Source organism: Heterocephalus glaber, unplaced genomic scaffold (genome assembly GCF_053883595.1).
Source record: "Heterocephalus glaber isolate CG9 unplaced genomic scaffold, H.glaber_assembly_v1.0 deba00001442, whole genome shotgun sequence".
In the NCBI taxonomy this organism is placed as follows: domain Eukaryota; kingdom Metazoa; phylum Chordata; class Mammalia; order Rodentia; family Bathyergidae; genus Heterocephalus; species Heterocephalus glaber.
The window spans coordinates 19772385-19796231 of record NW_028258296.1 but is presented as its reverse complement, the minus strand read 5'-3'; the positions used below and the strand labels follow the sequence as shown (position 1 = coordinate 19796231).

The 23847-nt window shown below is 40.0% G+C and overlaps 1 protein-coding gene across 11 annotated transcripts in view; it reads left to right on the top strand.

The window, feature by feature from the left end:
* LOC101719675 (uricase) overlaps positions 1-21457 on the top strand; it is an 87397-nt gene extending 65940 nt beyond the window's left edge. For all 11 annotated transcript variants that reach the window (XM_087213000.1, XM_087212999.1, XM_087212997.1 and 8 more), the window contains 7 exons: positions 1687-1905; positions 3949-4065; positions 4159-4237; positions 14993-15179; positions 16642-16765; positions 18756-18839; positions 20913-21457. In XM_087213000.1, coding sequence (XP_087069126.1) covers positions 1687-1905; positions 3949-4065; positions 4159-4237; positions 14993-15179; positions 16642-16765; positions 18756-18839; positions 20913-20987 — 885 coding nt within the window. In that variant the 3' untranslated portion in view covers positions 20988-21457. The remainder of the gene's footprint in view (positions 1-1686; positions 1906-3948; positions 4066-4158; positions 4238-14992; positions 15180-16641; positions 16766-18755; positions 18840-20912) is intronic.
* The last annotated feature ends 2390 nt before the right edge of the window (positions 21458-23847 follow it).

The window sequence follows — 23847 nt, the reverse complement described above, 5'->3', positions numbered from 1 at the left end:
TACTTAGTGGCAGAGGTTGGGGTTGAGAAGTCACAGGTGTTGAGTCATGCTGCAGATTGCAGGTGACAAATGATCTCAGAGACTTTGTCTGTACTATCCAGGGGCCCCAAGCAGCCAAGGACCTTCCTCCCTGAGGTAGAGCCCTTTGTGGCTCAAGACGAGCTGGGGTCTTCCTCTTGCTGCTGTCAGTATTGCTCTCCTCCCCCAAACCAGTGCACTTCAACAACATCCTCTTTGCTACTGCTGCCACTTTCACATTCAGGCAGGACATGGGCACTGGTGCTGGGACTGACCTCACTGAATCACCAGATACTTGGAGCTGAGCCAGGCCTTTCACGTTCACGAGCTGCCCTACAGGTAGAGGTGCAATTGTGGACCTGAGGCTCAGAGACATTGAATCACTTGCTTCAAGCTACCAAAGTATAAGTGACAAGGCAGAATTTGGACCTGCTCTGATTCCAAAGCCACTACAGCCCTGAGTTCTGACACCTCAAACCCCAGTATATTTTAAATGGTCTATGATAGTGTGCAGCGCTATCCTCATGATTTGAAATGGCCTCTCATCAGTTCACCAGAAAAATAGCAGTCGTTTCTGATGTTCACTAGTATTTTTCAATTCCTCTCAGAGGACCTGGTGAGTTTATGTGCAAACAGCCCTTGAGCAGCCTAAGTGTGATTTGCAGGTGAAGTTCCTTGTCTGTTTCCAGACTCTCCCCATCTGCTGTTTCTGTTTTTAATTTACTTTCATTTTTGTTATCTTCTTTCATTACCATTTTAATGTTCAATTTCCATGCTAAATGAGATAATGGTTTCTGTCCTTCTGCCCTCTCCTGCATGTTCTCAAACACCAATAAAATCCAGTGACGAATCTTGTGGATTTTCTGGGAGAGATGAATGTGTTTACTGGGCTATGATTCAACTTCAAATAAGGGTCCTAATGAGCCAATCAGCAGGTTCTTCTAAGTGTCTCTTCACTAAAAACATAGCTCTCCTTGCAGCGAGATGACCCTGGCTCTGTACTCCTAAAAGCAATCTGGACCCTGTTACCAATTATTCTTCTTCCTGCTAGCAAATGGAAAAGGAATTTAAAATTCTATTAATAGGCATTTTCTTCAGATTATTACTTTCTACATAAAAGGATACAGAATTATTTCCAGGTAACATATTCAAGAAATTTTATAGGAGGAAGACAATTTATATCAATATGGCCATTCTATAACTTGGACTCAATAGATGTGAATGTGAATCCTAACTCTGTCTTTTACTAGCTATGTGAAGTCAGGCAAGCCACTTAATCTCCTTGAAACTTAGTTTCTCTTTTTGTAAAGTGAGAATGTTAGTGCACTGAGAAATCCCAAGGATTAAGTTAGCAGGAATTAATACGACGGAGTAAGTTAACATGGTTGGTTCTGGAGATTCTATTATTGCTATGTATTATTGTTATTACAAAAGCCATCCACCTATCTGTCTGCAGGACAGTCTACTGTATTTCATTTGCTTTCTGGGATTTTCTTTTTTCTATACAAGTTTCTGTTCTCCTGAGGTAGAATGTGATATTGCTTTCATATACTTTGGGTCTCATCTTTTGTATAATATGCATGATAAAATGAAAGCTTAAAGAAATTTTGATTGGCCTTTTGCTTTCATTTAGCCTTTTTTCATAAGATGATTACGTTTTTGTTACAGAATGCTGAAGTGGAGTTTGTCCGAACTGGCTATGGGAAGGATATGGTAAAAGTTCTCCGTATTCAACGCGATGGAAAATACCACAGTATTAAAGAGGTGGCAACTTCAGTGCAACTTACTCTGGGTTCCAAAAAAGATTACCTGCATGGAGATAATTCAGATGTCATCCCTACAGACACTATCAAGAACACAGTTCATGTCTTGGCAAAGTTCAAAGGGGTATGCATCATTTTCCTTACATGCTGCCTATCTTGATGCAGAATTCACTTTAAGATAGCATGGGCATAGTACATGCTTATTTTGAGTTCCTATTACCTTTTAACCTACTTAAGCTATTTTTAAAACTTTCTGTTCTACCCTCAAACTCTCAGGCTTTCAGAAAAAGCTTGCTTTTGCTTTTTTTACAATCATATTTTTAGTCTACTTTCTTCACTCTTTCAGGCCAAGAATAATATTGGACAAATTAGGATGGTATTGCTAATTAGAATCATAAACAAACCAGGGTTCTGAAAGATTTTAGAACAAAATCTAACGTGTCATGTATTTCTTTGAGTCCTATCATTTATTTTTGTATCAGAATGGTGTACTCATAGTAGAAAATACCATTCTCTTCCTGTTGTTACTACAGAAGAAAATCAGATGCACTTCTTTTTATTCTTGAAATTAATTTGTCCAAATTTTAATGCCTTCTTAGCCTCTTCAACTTCCTTGCCATTTACTGTCCATATGTGGTGGTTAATTGATTTTTCATGAGCTATTTATATCTGATAGAACCTGACTTTTTAGCATTTTGAGCTCTGTTTTTTTTTTAAGAGTGAGTGAAGCTGTTTTGGTTTTCTGGCAAAGTTCTGGGTCAATCAAGATGATAGCTAATTCTTTTATTTGCCAAGAATTCTAAGAAGGTAAGATATACAGATTGGAAAATTCATTTTTAAAAACATGGAATCCACACTCATAATGCAGTAAATGAACAAACTAATTGCAGTGCAATTTCTGCAAGGCCTATTTCTACCTTAATTCTTCTCTTGTTAATGAGAATAGTCCAGCAAACAGACAGAAGTATGGAAAAATAAAGCACCAAAAACTAGTTGAAAATAGGCCTGTATTACGATATGGAAGAGGGTCAGGCACCACAGTTTATTGTATTTCCCTTTCTGTGTGAGGGGTTGAAGGAAAGTGAGGGAATAGACCTGAATGTTAAAAACAATTTAAGTTCATTCTTTATTTATTTATTTTTTTGGTATCAGGGATCGAACTTGGGTCCTTGGGCTTGAGTAGCAGGCGGCGAGAGCACTGAGCTAAATCCCCGGCCCGAGTTCATTCTTTATAGATAGAGTGACCATATAATTTCTTATCCAAATCAAGATACTTTTGAGAGTACAATAGGATGCTATTAATTCTTATGCTGGGACAACAGTGTAAAACAGAAGTATGTTGGAGAAACCGGTACAAATAGTCCACCTTAATTATAGGCAAAGCCATTATTAATTCACAGACTGTGCTAGGGCCTCAAAATATTGCCTAGAATTTTTTTTTTTTTTCTGGTACCAGAGATCAAACTTACACCTTGTGCTTGCTAGGCAGGTAGAGCACCACTGAGCTACATCCTGGGCCTATTGCCTAAAATTGAATGTGGAGAATCCGTGAGAAAGTGGAGAGCTGCTTTCTGAGTGTGGAGAGCCAGGGATAATCAATAAAAGACCTGCACACAGAGCAAGAATGGTGACATGGCTCTTCATTAGCATTTTCCTTGGGAAACTGGGAGGCCCATTTGCCAGTCTCCTAAAGAGAACGGAGTGTTACAGAGTGGATGGCTTTTGGTGTAGATGATGATCAAGGTCACTGTGAGGAGAATCTGAGTGGTACTTTTGGCTCATCCACTCTTGCTCATCCTTTCTTGTAAAACGCAATTCTTTTTAAAAACAGGGTAGTCTCGCGTGGGGATTGTTCCGAGTTTGATCCCGGGTACCAAAAAATAAAAAACAAAAACAAAATAGCCTAGTCTCACCTGTTGATGGCAATCTATGAACTAACCTTGGGAGCCCAGATGGAAAGCTGGGATAAGGACCAACTTACTTATTGAAATTCTTTTCAATTTTATGCTTCTCTCATTCTTAAGTGCACTTTAAGAGAGAGAGAGAGAGAGAGAGAGAGAGAGAGAGAGAGAGAGAGAGAGAGAGAGAGAGAGATCCCTGAATATTTAAAAATTATTTTTAAGTGGGTCAAGTATTTCTGATCACTAGCGTTTTGTTTCTTTTGCAGATTAAAAGCATAGAAACCTTTGCTTTGAATATCTGTGAGCATTTCCTCTCTTCTTTTCACCATGCCACCCGAGCTCATGTCTACATTGAGGAAGTCCCTTGGAAGCGTTTTGAAAAGGTTATCTCATTCATGCTCCCGATTTAATTAAAGGGTTGGCTTTATGGCATATGCTGCAATTTTACTAAAAACAAATTTTCTCCTCCTTTTCAGGATGGAGCTAAACATGTCCATGCGTTTATCCACACTCCCACTGGAACACACTTCTGTGAGGTGGAGCAGATGAGGGGTGGTAAGGAACTATTTTTCATGCTTTGATTCTGCAAAAGCTATTTCAGTTTTTCCCCTCCTGAACAATTCTGCTTATTAATATGGAGAGAAACTGCAGAGAATTTTTCATGCTTTTACATCTGAGATGGGAATGAACATTGCGATTTTGGATTACATTAAAAATTTTTTCTACTTTTTTTTCAAAAATTAAAGAACTGAAGCATTTCATTTTGTAGCCAAATCTGGAAGTTGAGTGGGGTAGATCACTTTTATTACCAAATGTTGTGGTGAGGCAGAAAAAACAACATTCCCAGGCTGACAAGGACCCAGATCTCTGAAACTTCTGGCCAATGTATTTTTGTACTATATCATTATTTTAGAAATCTTTATAGGAAATATCTACTAAATAGCAATCATTTTTCCTGATATTTTATTTGCACAGTAAGCTACTGATACTATTATAATTTCTTTCTTTTTTGGTACTGGGGATTGAACTCGGGACCTTGCACTTGCGAGGCTGGCACCTGAACCACTGAGCTAAATCCCCAGTGATACTATTATAATTTCTATAAAATGAATTAAAAAAAAATAGTAATAGCAATTATATGATCCTATTTACCCAGAAATTCAAAAAGTAAATGTGACACATTATTATAATACAGACCTTATGAAATTATATTATTAAAATACAGACCTTACTGGTAATACAATTGAGCAAACATTACAATTTCTAAAGCTTGTATTCCAGTGTTTTGTTGATTAGAATAGAATTCAGTAATTCATTAAGGCTTAGACTAGAAGACTTTTAAGAACCATGGAATAACAGATGGTAGAAATACTTTTATCTTAACAAAAAGTAAGCCTTAATGATCACTAACAATTGAGAATGTGGACTCTAGACATTTTTCCATTTTCCTTTCCTCCCCTTTCTTTTTTTGCCTTTGCTTTCTTTTTTTCTCTAATTTTCTTCAGTAAGAATTTGAAGTGACATCTAGTAGATGTCAAGAAAACTACAATATTCATAAAATATAAGGTCTCTTCTCATTCTGAGTTCTATTGGACCATGCCCTTGTCTTCCTTAGAAAGTTTAGTATACTAGCTATCATTTAATATTTTTAACTACCTGTGTTATGTCTAGATATAGCTAGGACCTTTTCAGTATTTGATTGACAGTTATAAAATTATCATCATATAAAAGAAAATATTTGCATAAAATTGAAAAGGTGATTTGTATCTTCTAAATATGTAGTCATGTGATACAACTCTCTAAGATGTCAGCTAAAACAGAACTAACTTCTTTCCCTCCTTTCCTCTTCCTTCCCTTTGTTCCGTGTCCTCCCCTCTCCCTCCCTCTCTCCCTCTCTCCCTCTCTTCCTCTCTTCCTCCCTCCTTCCCTTTCTGCCTACCTACCTGCCTTCCTACCTTCGGTGTGTGACTTTGGAAGAGAAAGGAGAATTTCCTGACTCTTAGGCCACTGTTTTCCTTCCCTAATCACACTGACTATTCTCATAAAATTAGAAACTCTAAATCAGCTCTAACTGGAATAGGACGCAAGCCACATATGTCATTTTATTTTATTTATTTTTTTCACATATGTAATTTTAAAGTCTTCTGGTAGTAACATTAGGAAAGCAGAAAGAAATTACAAAAATAAATTTTCGTAATATATCTACTTAACCCAATATATGCAAAATATTTCTTTATATGATAAATGTAAGAAAATATTTCTAAACTATTTTATACTCTTTTAAAAATGTAAATCTTTGAAATTTCATGTGTATTATATATTTACACTAGATCTTAAGTCATGCTAGCAGTATTTCAAGTGCTCACCAGCCCCAGGGGCCTAGTGGCTACTGTCTTGATAGCATAGCTCTCAGTTGGTTTTCAGTGACATTCAGGACACTTAGCACAGTCTTCATTCCACTTTCAATTATGTAAAATAATAGTCCAGGTTAGAATCAGACTTCAAGAGAGCTGATTAAAAAAATAAAAGCATTTCTAGAAAGTGCTGTGTCATTCATCCATACACTATTCATCAAACAGATTTTGAGGACTTATGCACATGAGGGACTGTAGATAAAGAAATGAACAAGACCTTCCTAGAGAATTTATAACAGAGCTCTGTCTCATAAGAAACAAACCTATAGCCAGATATGTTACAATTTGAGGGGGCATAAAGACCACAGTGCAGGGATTAAAGGCATGCTAAGGGAACAAATAAGTACAAAACCTAAGTCTTTCCAGGGAAATCTGGAAGGCTTGATGGGGGGAGGAAATATTCCAATTTACTTTTAAAAAATAATTCAGAATATATAGGACATAGGCAGGTGCACAGGAACTACAAGCAAAGGAAACAGTTTACCCATGGGTAGGATTCGTACAGGAATGGCAGAGGGGAACTAATATATTTTGAGCACCTGCATCATGCTGAGCAACACCGTGGAAAAGTATTCATCTAATTGTTGAAAGGGAAAAACATTTGAAGAATAGGTACAACCTCAGTGGGCCTAATTCCTAGAATGTAAGAGGTAGAGATAAGAATGGAAAAAGTTGCTTCAGGCTATACTCTGAAGGATCTTAAGAGCTATTTTGCATGGTGGTGAAGCCCAGGGGCCTTGAGGTCAGAAGGAACTGTATGACCTCTACTGCTTCATGACTTATGACTGGGAGCAAATGCTCACCTAAGGAGGTAAATGCCAAATTTATCTTAGTAAAGGATTCAGCACAATATTTGGCACATAGGGGGTACTCCTTACCTAGTAGCCATAATTTATGTGTAGTGTGACAGCAAAGAATCACAAGTCTTTTAATGGACAAGTGCGTGAGCATGTGTGTATGTGTTTTTGTTCATACACAATCCTAACCAACGTGTGGTGAACAGGCTGGAGAGGCGGGCGGTAGTGAGACATGTGGAGGCTTGTAGGAATGACGAAGTGATGTGTTCGGAACTACAGCAGTAGAATCAGAGACGGAGAAACTTAGAGGTTGTTGGCAGGCCTTATGTGAGGCATTTGTGAAGTGTAAACCGTGGGTTTCAGTGGTTGACTGGGACGGAAACTTGGAGGGAAGGAAGAGCTAAAGTTGATCCTGAAGGGAAAGGACTGGGGAATTGACTAAAGAGAATACACACAAAGAGGAGTTATTTTGAGAGAAGCTGGTAAGTTTTGGAATAGGGGATGGTGATGGATTTGGGGATTATCCATCGATCAAGAGCAGGAAACGCCATGGAAAAGGAGAACCCATTCCATAAAAACACACAAAGTGAGAAGAGGAAAGATGAGAGTACTGGGAAGGTTTCCTTAGTTTGAGGATTGGACAGTTTGAAGAGCGAGATGGAAGAATGGTCAGAGGGACAGAAAAAGGACTGGGAACAGCGATGGCATGAAAGCAGAACAAAAATAGGTTTTAAGAAATCAGAAATAGTCACTGAGATAACAAACAGGTCATAACAAATAGGTCCATAGGTAATAGCTTAGCACAAGACGTTTCTTCTTTTTGTAAAAGTCCAGTTCAATGTTTGTGTTTGTGTATGTGTGTAGGGAGGTGAGGAGGGGGAGTGTTTTGCTTCATAAAGTTATTCAGAAACCCAGGTTAATGGCAACCTTATATTTTTAATCTTTACTTAGATTCCCATGCCCGATAGTGAGGAGAGGTAAAGGGAGTGGAGAAGAAGAGGAGGGGCAAAACTCCTCAAGCGGGAACACCAGGCCTGAAAACAACAGCAGTGTGCTGGAGAGAATCACGTAGCCACACCTCACTGCAGGAGAGGCAGCAAGACACGGTCTAGCTGGGCACCCAGGGAGAAGAAATAGCTGGAGTCTCTGCCACAGGAAGGTCAAGAAGTTTAGGTTTAAAAAACAGCGGAAAAGAAACTATATTTGACAATTAGACATCGTTGGTATCTTCCACAAAAATATGTTTAGCAGAGCCATGGAGGTGAAAGTGAAATGGCCAAGCCCAGGGTTGTGATGATCACACAAAGCAAACAGGCTTCTCTTTACACCCAAGTTCTTTCCAGGAATTACCCGGAATTAGTATCAGCCTGAATTCTAATCACCTGGCGGCTGCAGAGTGGAAAAACTAGCCATTCTAATCGGGTCCAAGCTTTTCCTTTCTGCTTAACGCTTCAAAACTTCAGGGTCCTGAGATCTTTGTGGCGCTGTTCCCAGACGTACCAGCTTGGCTCATTTGAATCCCACCCCCCGCCCCCCGCCCCCCGCCCCCCGGCCCCCGGAAATCCTGCGGGGCTGGCAGGGATCCGGGTAGGGGAGGGGACATCTGTTGCCTTAAGTATTGCAGGTATGTGTGTGTCCAGGCATAAGCATGTGTGTATCTTCCAGGTTTGTGTACACAAAGATGATATTTATGTTCTGTCCCTCTTTGGAAAATAGAGATATGTGCTCTTTGGGTAGCAAAGGTACTCTTTGATTTTCTTATTACTTAAGATCTAAAATTATAGGAATTGTGACATGAATCAGTGTTATAATCATTGTGATAAAAATGTCTTTGTAGAGGATTGAATGAAGAAAATAATCATTGTGTTACACACACACACACACACACACACACACACCTCAATTTATATGATGAAGGCTGTTGTTAAAAACCCCTGAGTAGTGAGTAGTGTCTTTATTTGGGCTTTGCTAGAATGAAGAGAATTTTTCCCCCTAAAACACATATACCTAATCATATATGTAGCCATTCAGCTGCCAAAAGAAATTCTTCCCAGTAGGACATGTGACTGGGTTCCTTCTAACTGGCTGGGCTCATGCCTAGTTACCATTTGGATATACAGTTATACAAAGCCTACTGAATTGAAGGTACCAGTTTGGGGCCAGGGGATTGTTCTGAAACTTCCATTACATTGTTTTTTCCTTTGGATCTTTACCACTGATCCACACTTTCTGGTGTTTCAAAGTTGACTGGCTCCTTGACAGAATCCTGAAGAAAGACATTTGTTTGCTCAAAGGGCAAGGGGCTGCTCTTAAGCCTGTGACTCCCCAAACTCAGAGATAACTAGGCCTGTATACATGATCCAGGCTGTTGGTTCAGGGGTCGTATGGGAGTTGGATCTTCTGAGCTGTTTCTCTCACGTGTCTCTACCGAGCTACAAGCTGAGCCAAGCCTTGACGTCACGTCACTAGGATGATTGAGTCACTAATTTGAAATAAATCAGCCCCCAAATCTCCGTACTATTTGAATTATTTTTCATAATTTTTTAAGCATCAAATTTCTTCCATTCTGACACTGATTGTAAAAATTCAGCTAAAGCATCACTAGATAGAGAAATGAAAGATGGAGATACTGTCTACAGGTTGTGAAAACAAAGCCCCACCCATTTATGGAGGGAAGGCTGGTGAGAATTTCAGGAAGGAGGCTAATAAAGTCAAAGTTCAGGAGGCAAAGAGATTGAAAGAGGTGACCAGCTGGGCAGATGGAACAGGAGAGGTATAGGAATTGGAGGACCCAGGCCAGAGATGGCCACTGGCAAGAAAACTGTTCATGTCCCTTTGCTACCAAGAGCTCTTCAGCTCCTCCATAAGAGAAGTTCTTGGAAGAACCAAGTCTTTGTGAAACCTCCATGCTCATCACCTAGCTGTACAAAAGCCCAGTCAGCTCCCTTCCTCCTGGGGATATCATCCCTCCCCATCCAGAACTGCCCAGAGGAAGCTTTTCCTCTCCCTGTGTGAGCTAAATGGCCTCTTGGAGGCAAATGATGTTTAATTGATCTTCACTTTTTTCTAGCACTTCACAAGTTTGACATTTTCTAGTAGAATGATTTAATATAGTTTTAAAATAGCCTCCTTTTAGCTATTTGTGTCCTTTTTGGAGGTGTTAAATGTGGAAGCAATTATCCTCTTCATGACAGGATTTTTTTCTTGGCTCAGTAAAGCTTTTGTGCTTTGTGACACCTGATGCGTAGGTAAGGAAATGGGCTTATTTTGTATTAACTCACAGTGAGTTTCTTTCCCTCAGAGAGCTGAAGGGTAGATATATGCTTCTCTGAGAGATAAACCACAATCTGTTAAGTGTGTAGGAGGATACTAAGAGCTAGAAAAAATTATGTTCTAGTAAAGTAAAATGTGAAAAATCTTGCTGCCCTGCTCTATAACCATGGCAAAAAAGAAAAACAAAGAGCTGATTAAGTGTGTTCATGGGAAGTAACCTAGAAAAGGGCAGCCTTCTTGGTTGAATTACTTCTTGTTAGTTAAAATTTGAATCATTTTTAAAGTGTGTAAGGCATCATATTTTTAGTTGATGGCCCCATGAATTTGAAAGCCTCAGTTCTTACGAGTGTTCCAAAAGCTGGGGCACTGCCAACAGGGAAGATAAAATAAACTCTCTGATTTCATCCAGTGTGTCTAATGTGTGCCAAGGAAAAAATTCTTTGGACTCTCAGAAAGAATAATTTTTGTTGTTGTTGTTCATAGAAAGATGACAGTACCAGAGTAGATGGTTTGTGCTACTCCAAAACTGTGGAAATAGTTAATTGTCTTTGGGAACATGAGATGTTTTCTTCTGTGGGAAACCTATGTGAAAACACATTAAAAGCACAACTGACTTCTCTACTTCAGACTAGTGAGAAAGTAGATGATTTCATAGTGGACAATCAAGACCAGCACTTGCCTGAACTCAAAAACTCTCACCTCAGGGCTGGCAGTGGACAGGTGGGACTGGAGAAGGACTTTTCAGAAATATTTATAGGAGGTTTATAGGAGGTTAGAGTCTGTAGGACAAAGTAGTTATGGCAAAATCATCATAATGACTTTTTTTTTTTTTTTTTGGTACCGGGGATCGAACTCTGGTCCTTGCGCTTGCGCGGCAGATCATAATGACTTTTACAGAGCATTTCCTGTATAGCAGCCATTCTAAGTCCTTCATGTGCATTTTCTTAGATATGTATTAAATCCAGGAAACAGGTATGATGTTCTCTCCATTTTACAGATGAGAAAATCTTTGTAGAAAGAGGTAAAGTCATTTCCTTAGGGGCATAGTGCTTATAGAAAGGGAAATTAGGGAGACAGGAAGAGCATCAGGATTTGAAGTTAGAGAAATCTGAGTCCCAAAAGTGTGGATTCAATTACCATGCAACACTGTGATCAGAAATCCATTTAGGAGTAAGATCACTAGAGGAGCCTCAGTTTAACTGGTTTATATAGATGCTGATGATCAAGACCAGATGAATTGAAAAACATGGTATAGGCAGAGTTTACCTTTGGTTCTCTTTCAGCTTTTTATTCTCCGTCAATCGTTTCTGCTACTTGTTTTAGCTGTCCTCCCGATTGCAAATCCATGCTTTCTTTCTGAAGGATTTTGTTTTCTAGGAGGGATTACTGTTGGAGATAGATTACATTAGTTTAAAAAGTCTGGAGGTAATCTTTGCATTTTATTATGAAATGTTTAAGGAATAGAAATTTCCAAGATGCACAAGGGCCATTTCTGAAAGTGATGCTTCAATCTGCATTTCAGACCAATTTCAATGGTATTTTCAGGCTGGAATCTCTCTCTTAGGCCTTCAAAGCACACTGTAGAATAAGAAGTGGCAAACTTCCTGTCTCCTAGAATGGCCTCTTATAGCACAGAAATGGAGGAAGAGAGTTAAAGGAAGAAGAAAACATTGCACAGATGGAGAGTGATCTAAAAAGGGGGCAGAAAAGCACGGAATCTCATAATGTGGTGCTGAATTTAGACTCCACCTCTTCCAGACTCTAGCCATGTGACTATGGGCAGATGAATAAAAAAACACCTGCATAAAAATACCTACTTTCTAGATGTCTGAAAATTAAATAAGAGAAGGACTGAAAAAGGCAGCAACCAAAGGCTACCTGGGGACAGAAAGTTCTCAGGCAATATTGATACCCACTTCTCTCTCCCTGCCACATTGTATGGAAGAAGTGGAGGAGACCAGAAAGTGAAAAATAATGATTGATGTAGTTGAACTGTCTAGAAGAGAAAGAGACTAAGTTGTGAGATTCTTTTAACATTTTTTTATTTTTATTAATAAATTTTATTTTATTTTATCCCATTCCTCCCTCAAGCCTCACCCACTCCCTATGTACAAAAGCTTTTTTTCCCCATTTTTTCCTTCTATTTTCACTTTTTATGGTCCCTTCTTTCCTTTCTCACTCCCTCCTCCCTTGTTCCCCTTCCCATTTGAGCATTTCCAAGTATCCATTATACATCTCAGTCCTTATTTCCACATTCAGTTCCATAAGTTCTGAGATTCTTATTCCTGGATATGAATCAATCTTGCTGTATTTGTTCATTTAATATCTACCTATTGATTGCTTCTGACATTTTCTTGGGTTTGAGACTTAGACTGATTCCATTTAAAATACTGCTTCTGTAGGCCCATGTCTTTAAGCATTTAGAATCTGATGAACCCAGCCAACTGAAGGCTTTAAAGCATTGCTGGCATCTTTCTCTTGATCCTTCTTCAGATATAGTTCCCAATGAGAACTTGAGAAAGTTAAACAATTATCATTGGCTGTTACACCACATTATCCTGGAACACACTGCATAAGGCATTTTATTTAATTAGAAAATATTTAATCAGCAGATCTTCCACTAACCCTTGGTTATTGCTGTCTCTGGTAGGTATACATATGTAGCATTGAAAATATCAAAATACTGTATAGTCACTATTTACTTCTGAGATTCTATAGCTCCTAATTGAATTGTAGTAATTAAAACCAATAGGTGGTATAAACCATTGAGTTTTTTGAAATTTATTTTTTACTAGTATGTTTGCAGTACATAGTGTTTACATTCCTTGTGTGAAGTTGGTACATATATGTAATACATCTTCATTTCTTTTTGCATCCCCTCTCCTTTCCCTCCTTCCCCCTTCCCTCCATCTCTTGAGTCCTTTCCTGTTTGAAAAAGATCTTCCTACTTCCTATTTTCTTTTATTTTGCTCTTTATATTTTGAGTTCCTTGTATAAGAGAAACCATGCAATATTTAAGGTGATGTTTTAGGAGATTCCTTAGATTTTAATTAAGGACCATGAGTTACACTCTGTGCCTTGACTAAAAGTGTACCTATGCCCGTGTTGTGATGCCTGATGCCTTTGGCCCTGAATTTTTAGACTAAATGGGCCAAGAAGAATAAATATTTGTTAGGACCAACTTACAGACTGAAAAGAGGTGGGCTTCACAATACTGCGTGGTGCTTCACTATTGAGGGTGTCCAAACACTCCCCAAATGTCTCCATCCTCATCAGCTTATGCACCCAATAAGATGGTGTTAATATTCATTTCTGAATTTCTCTATATTTATTGCCATTGAATTGCTAGATGTATCCAGCCAAACTTTTCCACCTCTGACACCCTCAAAGGGCTGTCTTGCTCAGGAAAAAGTTTGCACCAAGTGGGGACAACTTCTGCCTCCCTGCTCTGCTCTCCTTTTGCTATGTCAAGTGTCATGTCTCCTTTGGAAAAATGCTGCTTTCCCTGGAGCATTATATCCTCAAATTCACCAATGTGTCATTTGGCTCTCTGTTCTCTTCAGTTTCCACTAAACTACTGGAGCTATGGTGTGGGTGTGTTCTATATGGAAAGAGAAAGACAGAACCCTGCCCTCCCTAACTCTGTCCCCCACCACCCTGTGTTAGCATTGCTTATGCACAAGTGAGCAGCCTCTTCAGATTATGCTTGTCACTCTTCACCTGACCCATTACCTTACAAGGTGACAGCTGAGCCAGAAGGTGTGCTATCTCATCTGCTCCATTGTTTTCAACTCTACTTTAGGTACCCATGAACCGACTTCTGCCCATAAGCCAAAGTCTGTTCCTTCAGCCCCCAATCAAAAGTCTTTATGGATATCAACTCAGGCCTTATGCCTATCAGTCACCAGCCTTATCTTCCTAGTCTTTGTTTATATAGGTTCAGCCAGCCTCATGCTGCTACCCACTCATCTGAGATCATAACCACAAGGGAATGGAGACATCATCAGGGCCTAGTGGTGACTGAAGTCATTGGCCACTGTCGGTGACAAACATGAGGAATACTGCAATAAAAGGATCACAGCATGAGAAAACTAATTTTGAGGAGCTTTTAAACTCATTTCCAGGGCCTGGGATTTAGCTCAGTGGCACCGTGCCTGCCTCACAAGCACAAGGTCCTGAGTTCCATCTCTGGAACCGGAAACAAAATAAAACAAAAAAAGCACCTCATTTCCACATGATTTCCAGTAGAATAGATGTGGCTCAAGAAGTACAGAGTAACTTGGTTGAGAAGACACCCTCGCATGTGACAGAAAGTGAGTTATCCATTTCTATGGCCTTCAACACAATACGGCAGTTTATTCTTGGACCTTCAGTTTTCTTAAACAGCGGAGGGCAGGGACTCATGGGAAGACAGATTTTCTGGGCAGAAGGAAAAGCTGGGCCCACACCAAGTGTGGTGCACATCTGTAATCCCAGCACTCTGAGAGGCCAAGTTAGGAGGACCAAAAATTTGAACCTAGCCCAGGCAATGTAGCAACGTAGTAAAACTCTGTCTCAGAATCTAAACAATAGAAATTTAAAAGGGCTGGAAGTGTAGCTCAGTATAAAGACCCTGGGTTCAATTCCAGTACAAGGAACAAAACAGACAGCAGCTGCTCACTCAGACTTCAGAGGAAACAGGAAGATGGAGAACATGGGCAGAGATGTGGTCCTTTGCACAAACACACTGCGGTGTTTTAATGGTCAGAATCCTCAGTGCTAGGTATCAGTAGGGAGATGCTATTTTGTTTATGGCCCATCCTCTCCTACCTCTCTATTTGACACAGAACCTCCAGTCATTCATTCTGGAATCAAAGACCTCAAGGTTTTGAAAACAACCCAGTCTGGATTTGAAGGATTCATCAAGGACCAGTTCACTACCCTCCCTGAAGTGAAGGACCGGTGCTTTGCTACCCAAGTGTATTCCAAGTGGCGCTATCACCAGGGCAAAGATGTGGATTTTGAGGCCACTTGGTATGACGGGGGCTAGGATCTGGAACTGGGGTGAGGGGTGTCTGTCTGCCTTCTTCCCAGGGTTCCACAGCTCATGGAATCATAGATCCAAAAGGGGAATTTTGAAGTCACTCAACTTCACCTCTCCACTATTCAGAAATCCCTTCTGCATTTTAACTTGTTAAATCAGTGGTTCTCAAACATTAATACACATCAGAATGACCTAGGGGCTTCTTAAGATGTAGATCACTAAGCCATCCCCAGAGACTGATTCTCTGGGTGATGGGGGCCTGATAATTTGCATTTGTAACCAGCTCCCAGATGCTGCTGCTGCAAGGTTTCAAAGGCACTTTAGGAAGCACTGGTCAAACCAAGTGAATATCTAGCCTTCGGACCTCACAGTAAAGCAGAGATGGCTAACTAGGATGACTACGCCATCTCAGTTTGGCAGGAACTTTCCTGGCTTTAACACTGAAATTTCCATGTTCCGGGAGACCCTTTGATTCCAGGGACACTGAGACAAAGGGTCACACTAAGCTAAAAAAAATGATATGATATGCATAGAAGCACTTTGTAGGTGATAAGTGCTTTCAAATGTAAAGGTATGATTATCCTAATATCTTTGACAAGGAATAATTAGGCTTCTGAACTCCCAGAGCTTGCCTTTTGACTAGATATTCCTTCAGCGAAGCTCTAATTGTTAGACATTTCTAGCCCATGATCAGCTAGAAACTGCTCCTCCTCCCCATGTAGCTTCCTCCCACTGGAATAGTTTTTCTCTATTCTTTTTGTTATGTGATAGGTTTCTAAGTGCTTGGAGAGACCCTCACCTGAGTCCACTTGTTCCTCTTCTATTTTAATTTCTCCCCCGGGCAGCAGGCATCTGCTGTGCTTATGTTGAGAAGATGAGATTGAATGTGTCAGTCAGGGTGGTACTCCTGGCCTCCCACTAAAGGCTGCCACTCAGAGGGGATCTTTTAACCTTGAGGCTCAGATTCATCCGCTCTACCTTGGGGATATCAATATAGTCCTCACTTCAGCTGCGCTGAATTCAGTGACATAATCACATAGAATGCTCAGCACAGAGTCTGGGCACAGAGCAAAAGCCCCAAAGTAACAGTTCAAGGAACCAGCCAAGCACAACAGTAAGAGGGCTAGAGTTTTGGGATTCCTCTTCATAGGTTCCTCAAATGTGCGAGATTTACCCTGAAATTCCCACTGGGCCCTGGTGCCCATCTATGAAGACAGCCTAGTTCAGTGTTTGCTGAGTGGTGTGTGTGTGTGTGTGTGTGTGTGTGTAGAGAAATGGAAAGTGAGTTTTGTTTCTGCTCTTTTCTTTTTTGCATCACAGGGTGATAATCTCTTCTAAAATAAATAATAAATTTTTTTCGGGGGGGCAGAGATGTCACTATGTCTCAGCTTTATAAAGCATAACTGAAATACCACTTCATGAGAATCTTCAGCTTTCTTCTCTGTGCTTTAGGGACACTGTTCGGGACATTATCCTGGAAAAATTCGCTGGGCCCTATGACAGAGGCGAGTATTCACCCTCTCTCCAGAAGACCCTCTATGACATACAGGTGCTCTCCTTGAGGCGGATTCCTGAGGTATGTTTAAATTACTCGGCATTCTGAGGATTGAGAAAAATTTGTGTCTCCTGTCAGCTCTGAGAAAAAGTTGAGAGTTAAAATAAGAAAGTGGAAGACACATGAAAAATGACATCTGTTGTTGTTCAAAAGCTTGTTATAGCAAGTGAGAAGAGAGCAAAAAATGGAAAAATCTGTCCAACCTAAAAACATAGGCCACTGTTACAGTTCTTTAGTTTTGTTGAAAATTCTTTGAGTCTCTTCCACCTGTCTCTGATTTAAAACTCATATTCGGGACACTTCAGTCCCTTGATAGAGAGATAATTAGATGGAGGTTCTATGTTTCAGGGGACCCAGAGAACAAAAGACAGAGATTCATTCAATCCATCTGTCTGTTCATCCATCCATTTATTTGATATTATTGGTTGTTTTATCTCTGATAGTAGACAAGGGATTCAAAGATAAGCTAGACATGTTTCCTACTCTCAAAGAGCTTATCAGTCATCCAGCAAGAAAATCCACATAAACGAACAGTGCAACAGATAAGAGATTATTATGCAAATACAGAGGAAGTGTCTAAAGCAGGGATAGGAGATAGAGCCAGCCACATTTTCTGGAAGAAGTTTGTGTGTGTGTGTTTGTGTGTGTGTGTGTGTGTGTGTGTGTGTGTGTGTGTGCGTGCATTGAGTCTTTATAGACAATAAGGGTAATCTGGGCTTATATTCAAGGGAGAGGGAGCAGAGCTTGTATGGAGATGGAAGGCAGCGTAATATAGTCATTTACTGGTAAGAGTCAATCATACATGAGGCTCTGGGAAGGAAAGTCTTCCCATACTCCTATACATGAGGCAGAAACCAATCAAGAGGGCCTTTGTAGGTTACCTATAGAGTTTATACTTTATCTTGAGAGCTCTTAGGATCCAATAAGTAGTGTAAGCAGGGTATTCCATGACCTAATTTGTCCTCTAGAAAGATCACTGTGATGGCAGTGTGATGAGCTAAGAGGATGATGAACCATGGGTAAAGAAATTCGGCAAGGAGGTTGTGGGCCCAGGTCATGATGGGAATAGAGAGAAGTGCCACCCTTAGAGCTGGACAAGAGACTTCTTCGATGGTCCATCACTTCGGAAGCCCCCTTCAGCACTTCCTTTGTCTTTACTTCCCTCCACTGAGTGAATTACTGGAGCCAAGGCAACTCATTCTATAGTGGTTCATGCACTCCTCAGAATTTCCTGCCCAAGTAGCCCTGAGAGTACATCCAAAACCTGAGCAAGCCTCTCCCAGAGGTCTACCCTCCAACAGGCAGATCGTACTATTGGTATGCACACCTGGAGGCCTGAGAGTGGACAAAGCAGCAGACTTTTGCAGGAGGGACTTTACACGCAAGCTGGAATGTTTACCCACATCAGTCTAAGAGAGGAGGTGGGACAGACTGGGGGCCATCGGCTGACTCTTCCTATCTTACCATGTCCTGGCATGGCACACCAAGGGTCAGAAAACTTTTAATTTAAAATGAGCCTTCCAGGTTGTGTTGAAGGTATAGTTGTTGAGGTAGAAGAGCAGAATATGTCTGACTTAAAAAGTTTTCATTTTTAGCTTGATTCATAGCTTTTAAGTCTTTATTCATCTGGTATGTGGATTTCCAACTATACCCTTACTCTAGGACATGTAAATGTTAGGGGCAGGCCCAGAAAGAAGGGACTAGATTGAAGAAGTTAGAATGTTGCCTGCTCAGTTCCTGGAAGCCAGTTGGATGTCAAAGAGGTCTCGCAGGTTTTGAACTCAAGAAGCCCTTACTTTTCTTAAAAGTAGATTTTCTACAGTGAGGGGAGAGGAGTAGGCCTACCATCTGATAATAGGACCAGCAGGAGAGGAAATGTTGGGAAGTAGAAGAACATCAGACAGAGCTGGAATCTATTCCCGAGGGTGGGTGGGTAGCAGGAGTGAGAATGTTGTGGTGAAAGAGATAGATTCACTGTTCCCAATGTGATGCATACTCTTGTGGCTTCCAGATAGAAGACATGGAAATCAGCCTGCCAAACATTCACTACTTTAACATAGACATGTCAAAAATGGGACTGATCAACAAAGAAGAGGTAAGAGAACTTTAAAATATCTAAAGCACATCTCTGCTCCAGCCTCCTTATGCCTCTTCTTCTTTTTTTTTTTTTTTTTTTGGTAAACTTGGGAATATAATGTCACTGATTAAAACTCTTAACAGCTACTGCTTTGGGAAATGTTTATAGTTGCACTGACTGGAGCCCTCTTGGACTCTGGGTGTTTCAATGCCTGAGGCTGGAGTACCTTAAAAATGGATGAATGATTAATGATGAGGATTGGAAGCTGCAGAGAGGGAAAGACCAAAGAGGAACAGAGTGTGCCCAAGGAAGTAACTCTGAGATCTGCTTCTCGGAAAAATGCCACACAAGGTCAAAGCTTCATTATTCTTCTATCATGAGGCAGTGAAGAGAGGAGAAGAAAAGATTCTATTTTCATTTCCTTTCATCATTTCTGTCTTTTGACTAAGTAGTCAATTCACAGTGCACACAGGAAAGTTGAAAGTGTTTTTGTTTCTAATTGTAAATACACAAGGCATTATGAGGAAATTCATGTTTTGAAAGAAAACATTTGTCTTAGAAAATGCACTGGCCCTGACTTACTTTTAGCTGTAGCGGAAGGTTAAAGCACTCAAAGAGTCTGACCAGGCAGCCTGAAGTCCTGGCTGGCAGCCTGTGTGGTCAGCTCTGGGAGATCAGAACTGTCCCTTCCCATGGACCACTTTCAAAATGGTAAGATTTCTCCATTTGATCTATCTGAAAACATGATCTAGGTAACTCCTTTTAGTATATAGCAAGCAGTGGGACATGGAAAGGGTTACCTGTTATGATGGTCCTGCTGCTATACAATCATATTCTTTGGTGGATAAATGCCAACAATGGAATTTACAGAAAGTCCTGTGTTCTTGGGCAGCTGGCTCATGAGCCTTTTGCACCAGGTACCTCGATTCAGTTCTGAAAATACTGCTGACAGACACTGTTGGGCTTTGTACCACCATCAGGTGCAGGAGGACATGGGCAGGTGACATTGGAAAACAAAGGTTATGCTTGAGTGTCTGGTGGAGGTAACCTGAGCTCTGAGCTGCGCTGGAGGACACAATGTGTCCCAGGCATTTTTCATTCACCTCCAAGAGAGGCAGCTCCACTTCAGAGGATGGAAGGATCCGATACCCAGAGTTTCATCAATTAGGCTATAAAGGATTTTTACAATGATTGGCTGCTAAAGGACAAAACAGATATCCGAGAGTAATCCTAGGCAGGACAAATGAGCCCCAAACAGAATAAGGATCAGGTGACATGACTAGAGTGGTGCTTAGCTCACGATACCAGAGAGAGGATGGCATCCTTGGGGCGCTTGAGCCTCAGGCTTGCCTTGATCCTTTCAAAGGCTTGCCTGTGAGCTGAGGCTGCAGTGTCCCTCCCTCTAAGGTGCCAGCCTCACAGCTCCCTCCTAAATCCTTGCTGTGGTCCTGGAGGCAAGGAGGCCTGGGTTCCTTTGGGTCAGGGGTCTGTATAAAGGCCCCCGAGTGGCTGAACACACTGCTCCTATACCTTGGGGGTGCCTGGAGCCACTCTTGGACCCTCTCCCAGGTGTGCACAAAGTAAAGTCAGCATGTAAGAAACAGGAAGTAGAGACACACTAACAGCAGCAAAGAAGTGACAAATGACAGGGTGGAAGCAGAATAACTCTAAAAGCCCAGCTGTCTGGAGCTATTTAGCATTGTGCTAACAGCCATGTGGAGCTCAGATGCTCCTGAGGGGATGGATAGATTCTAGATTGGGACAAGGATTGATGTCCAAAGTGAGTCATCCAGAAAAGGTCAGATTGTGTTCACTACATTCTGTTTTAAAATCAGGGATATACAATGCGTTTTAGAAACATTTATATCCCAGTGTTTAAACTTTTAAAAAACTTTTTAATTTTCTGGAAAATAAAAGCATCTCTCAACTTTTGCCAGAAAAATAATGCATTACCATGCTTGGAGTAACTTTACTGCAGGGCATATACATTTTGCTGCTTAATAAGCTATTTTTGTTGTTGTTTTAATATTGATTCATAGAAAGCGGAGGGCTGTTTTAATGTCTCTGAAGTTACCATGTGGTGTTTTGCAGGTCTTGTTGCCATTAGACAATCCATATGGCAAAATTACTGGTACAGTCAAGAGGAAGCTGTCTGCAAAACTGTGACATTGTGACCACCAGTAGAAGTCCATCTTAGCTGAAGAATTCCTTAAGTCATTTGTGATTCTGGAGATTATAATGTATATGCAAATTTTCAACCCAGTATATTAATTTATAGTATACACTTTCCTCCTCTATCAAATAATTTGTTTCTTTATACCTAACTCAGGAAAAGGCATCGTGTGGGTTATTTCATTAGTAATTATAATATGCTTTGTGAATATAGTTTACTTTAAAAATGCTGAACACTATTAGAAGAATCATAAATCAATACTTCTTTTTGGTGGTTTTGTGTATTCCTATCTTAGAGAAGATTTAGAATCAATTTATTAAAAAAATCATGAATTAAGGGAGGGGTCACATCAATTAGTTTGAGCACAAGTATGAGAAGCCATTATCGTTTTCATCTTACTGATGCATCTACTGATCATCTTACTGATGCAGAAAATGTAATAAAGCTATACTGAAAAATTTCACCATTGTGACTTCAATTGTTTGACTATTTGAACTTTAAAAAAATTCTCTAGTATATGTATCATTGGTAGTTTATTTCTAGCCTGATACCACTATTATGATTTTATATATTGATTTTTATGGCCTTACAACACTTAGAGAATATTTAGTACACATTAGGGTGTTCAAATCAGCTTAAATTGTTTTTCTTTGGATAATACATTCTTTTGGTGCAAAGAGCCACATTTAATAAATATGAAGTCAATGTACAGGTGGATGAATGAACATATAAAAAGTATTTATATATATATGTATGAAAATATTAGCTATGGTGAATTCTGGAGGATGGGATTATGAGTGATTTTTATTTTTTACCATGTACTTTCAGAGTCTTCTCAGTATAAACATTTATTGCTTTCATGATCAGAGAAAGATTTGCCTTAGCTACTTTCTTGTCACTGAGGCACAATACCTGAACCCACAACTCTTAGGAGGAAAGGTTTATTTTGGCTCACAGTCTGTAGAGGTTTCAGTCCATAGTTGGCTTCCTCCAAGGCAAGGCAGCACAGCAGAGGGCCATGTCAAAGGAGAAAATGGTTCACGGCATGGCAGGCAGGAAGTAGAGAGGGACCAAGGGAAGAGGAGGAATATGTACCCTTGCAAGCCACGCCCAAAATGACCCACATTTTCCTACCAAGATTCACCTCCCAACATCACACCCCACTATAAACCCATCAGTGGACTCATCCAGTGATGAGTATCACACCCATGATCCAGCCACCTCCCCAAAGCCTCACCTGTGAGCACATGAGGCTTTGGGGGAACATCTAGATAGAAACCATAACACTGCTGTACATATTCTGCAAAGCTTCATAAGTTATAATTTCAAAAATCCATGGTTAAAACCTATCCATGTGAACATTCTATATAAATTTCCTCTTTTAAAAATTTTCTTTTCCTCTTTAAAAAATAAAATCTCTATTACTTTAGAAATGCTTACATATGAGCCCTCAGTATTGTCCAATAATTCTACTTCAGTCATCATTATACTACTGCAATCTAAAATAGAATTGTATTACTAAGATTGCCATCGCTATGGTGAAATACCTATGGCAATTAACTTAAAAAGAGGAAAGGTTCATTTTAACTCATGGTTCTAGAAGTTCCCATCTATGATCAGATGGTCCCTTTGCCTTGGCACTCTTACAAAGGTGGTACATTATAGAGGGAGCAAAATCTCTTGTATCACAGGCAGGAAGAAAAGAGGAAAAGACCCAGGTCCCATAATCCCCTTTGAGAGCATGCCCTGATAACCTAAGGACCTCCTACAAGTCTCCACTACTTCCCTGTAACAGCACTTTGGAGACCAAGCATTTAATTTGTGGACATTTGGGGACACTTATCTAAATGATAGTGATGATGTGATTAATCACACAAGCTCACTGGTGCCACCTTTTACTGCATAATATAATAACTTTCCTCATCTATAAAATATAAGTGAAGGGCCAGGGATTTAGCTCTGGTTCCACTGCCTGCCTCGCAAGCACAAGGACCAGAGTTCGATCCCTGGTACCAATAAAATAAAATAAAATAAAATAAAATAAAATAAAATAAAATATAAGTGAAAATAGAACCTACTCCATCAATTTTTGTGAATTGAATGGGTTAAAGTTTATGAGTTATGGTGGTTTCTGTGCCTGATACATAAACATTTCTAGGCAAGTGTTAATTGAATGTAACAAATTGCCTGCCTTCTTTTCACTGTTGCTAGTCTATTAGCGAACTAGGTGATCAAACCCTGTCATTGGCCTGTATGAGTGAGGTGAGAGAGGGAGATCTTGAGAGCAACCGAAACTTACAAGATGCAGGAGATCATTTGCAAGGTAGCGACTACTTGAAAAGAACATAAGGTACGAAAAAGGAAGTAATTTGATAAGGAAAGTTTTATGCTACATTGAATACTCATGCTGCAAAATGTGTTCCTACACCATGTAAATTGCAAGGCCAAATGGCTGGTACATTCTATTCCTCTGCTAATTTGATAATTCTGTTCCAAGAGGAGAATCTAACATGAATGTCTAAATAAACCACACACACCCACACACAAACAAAAATTTAATTAGGCCTTTCTTACTTAATGTTCTCTTATTTGTGTAAGTTTTAGAAACATTTTTTTCCAAAGAAAAAGCCTATTTTAGAAAAGAATCTAGATAGAAATTGTGGCCCATTTCATACATGTTCACATTTTGCTTCTCCTGACCTCTTAACATATTCACTGTAATGGATTGCAAATGAGCTACTGGTTGTTACAGTCCAGATGTATGTTGGGAAAACTGTAGTCTATCCAATTGTCAAAGAGCAAGTTCCTGTTTTGTGAAGGATGTTTCCCTGGGGTTAAAATTGGCTTCACCTT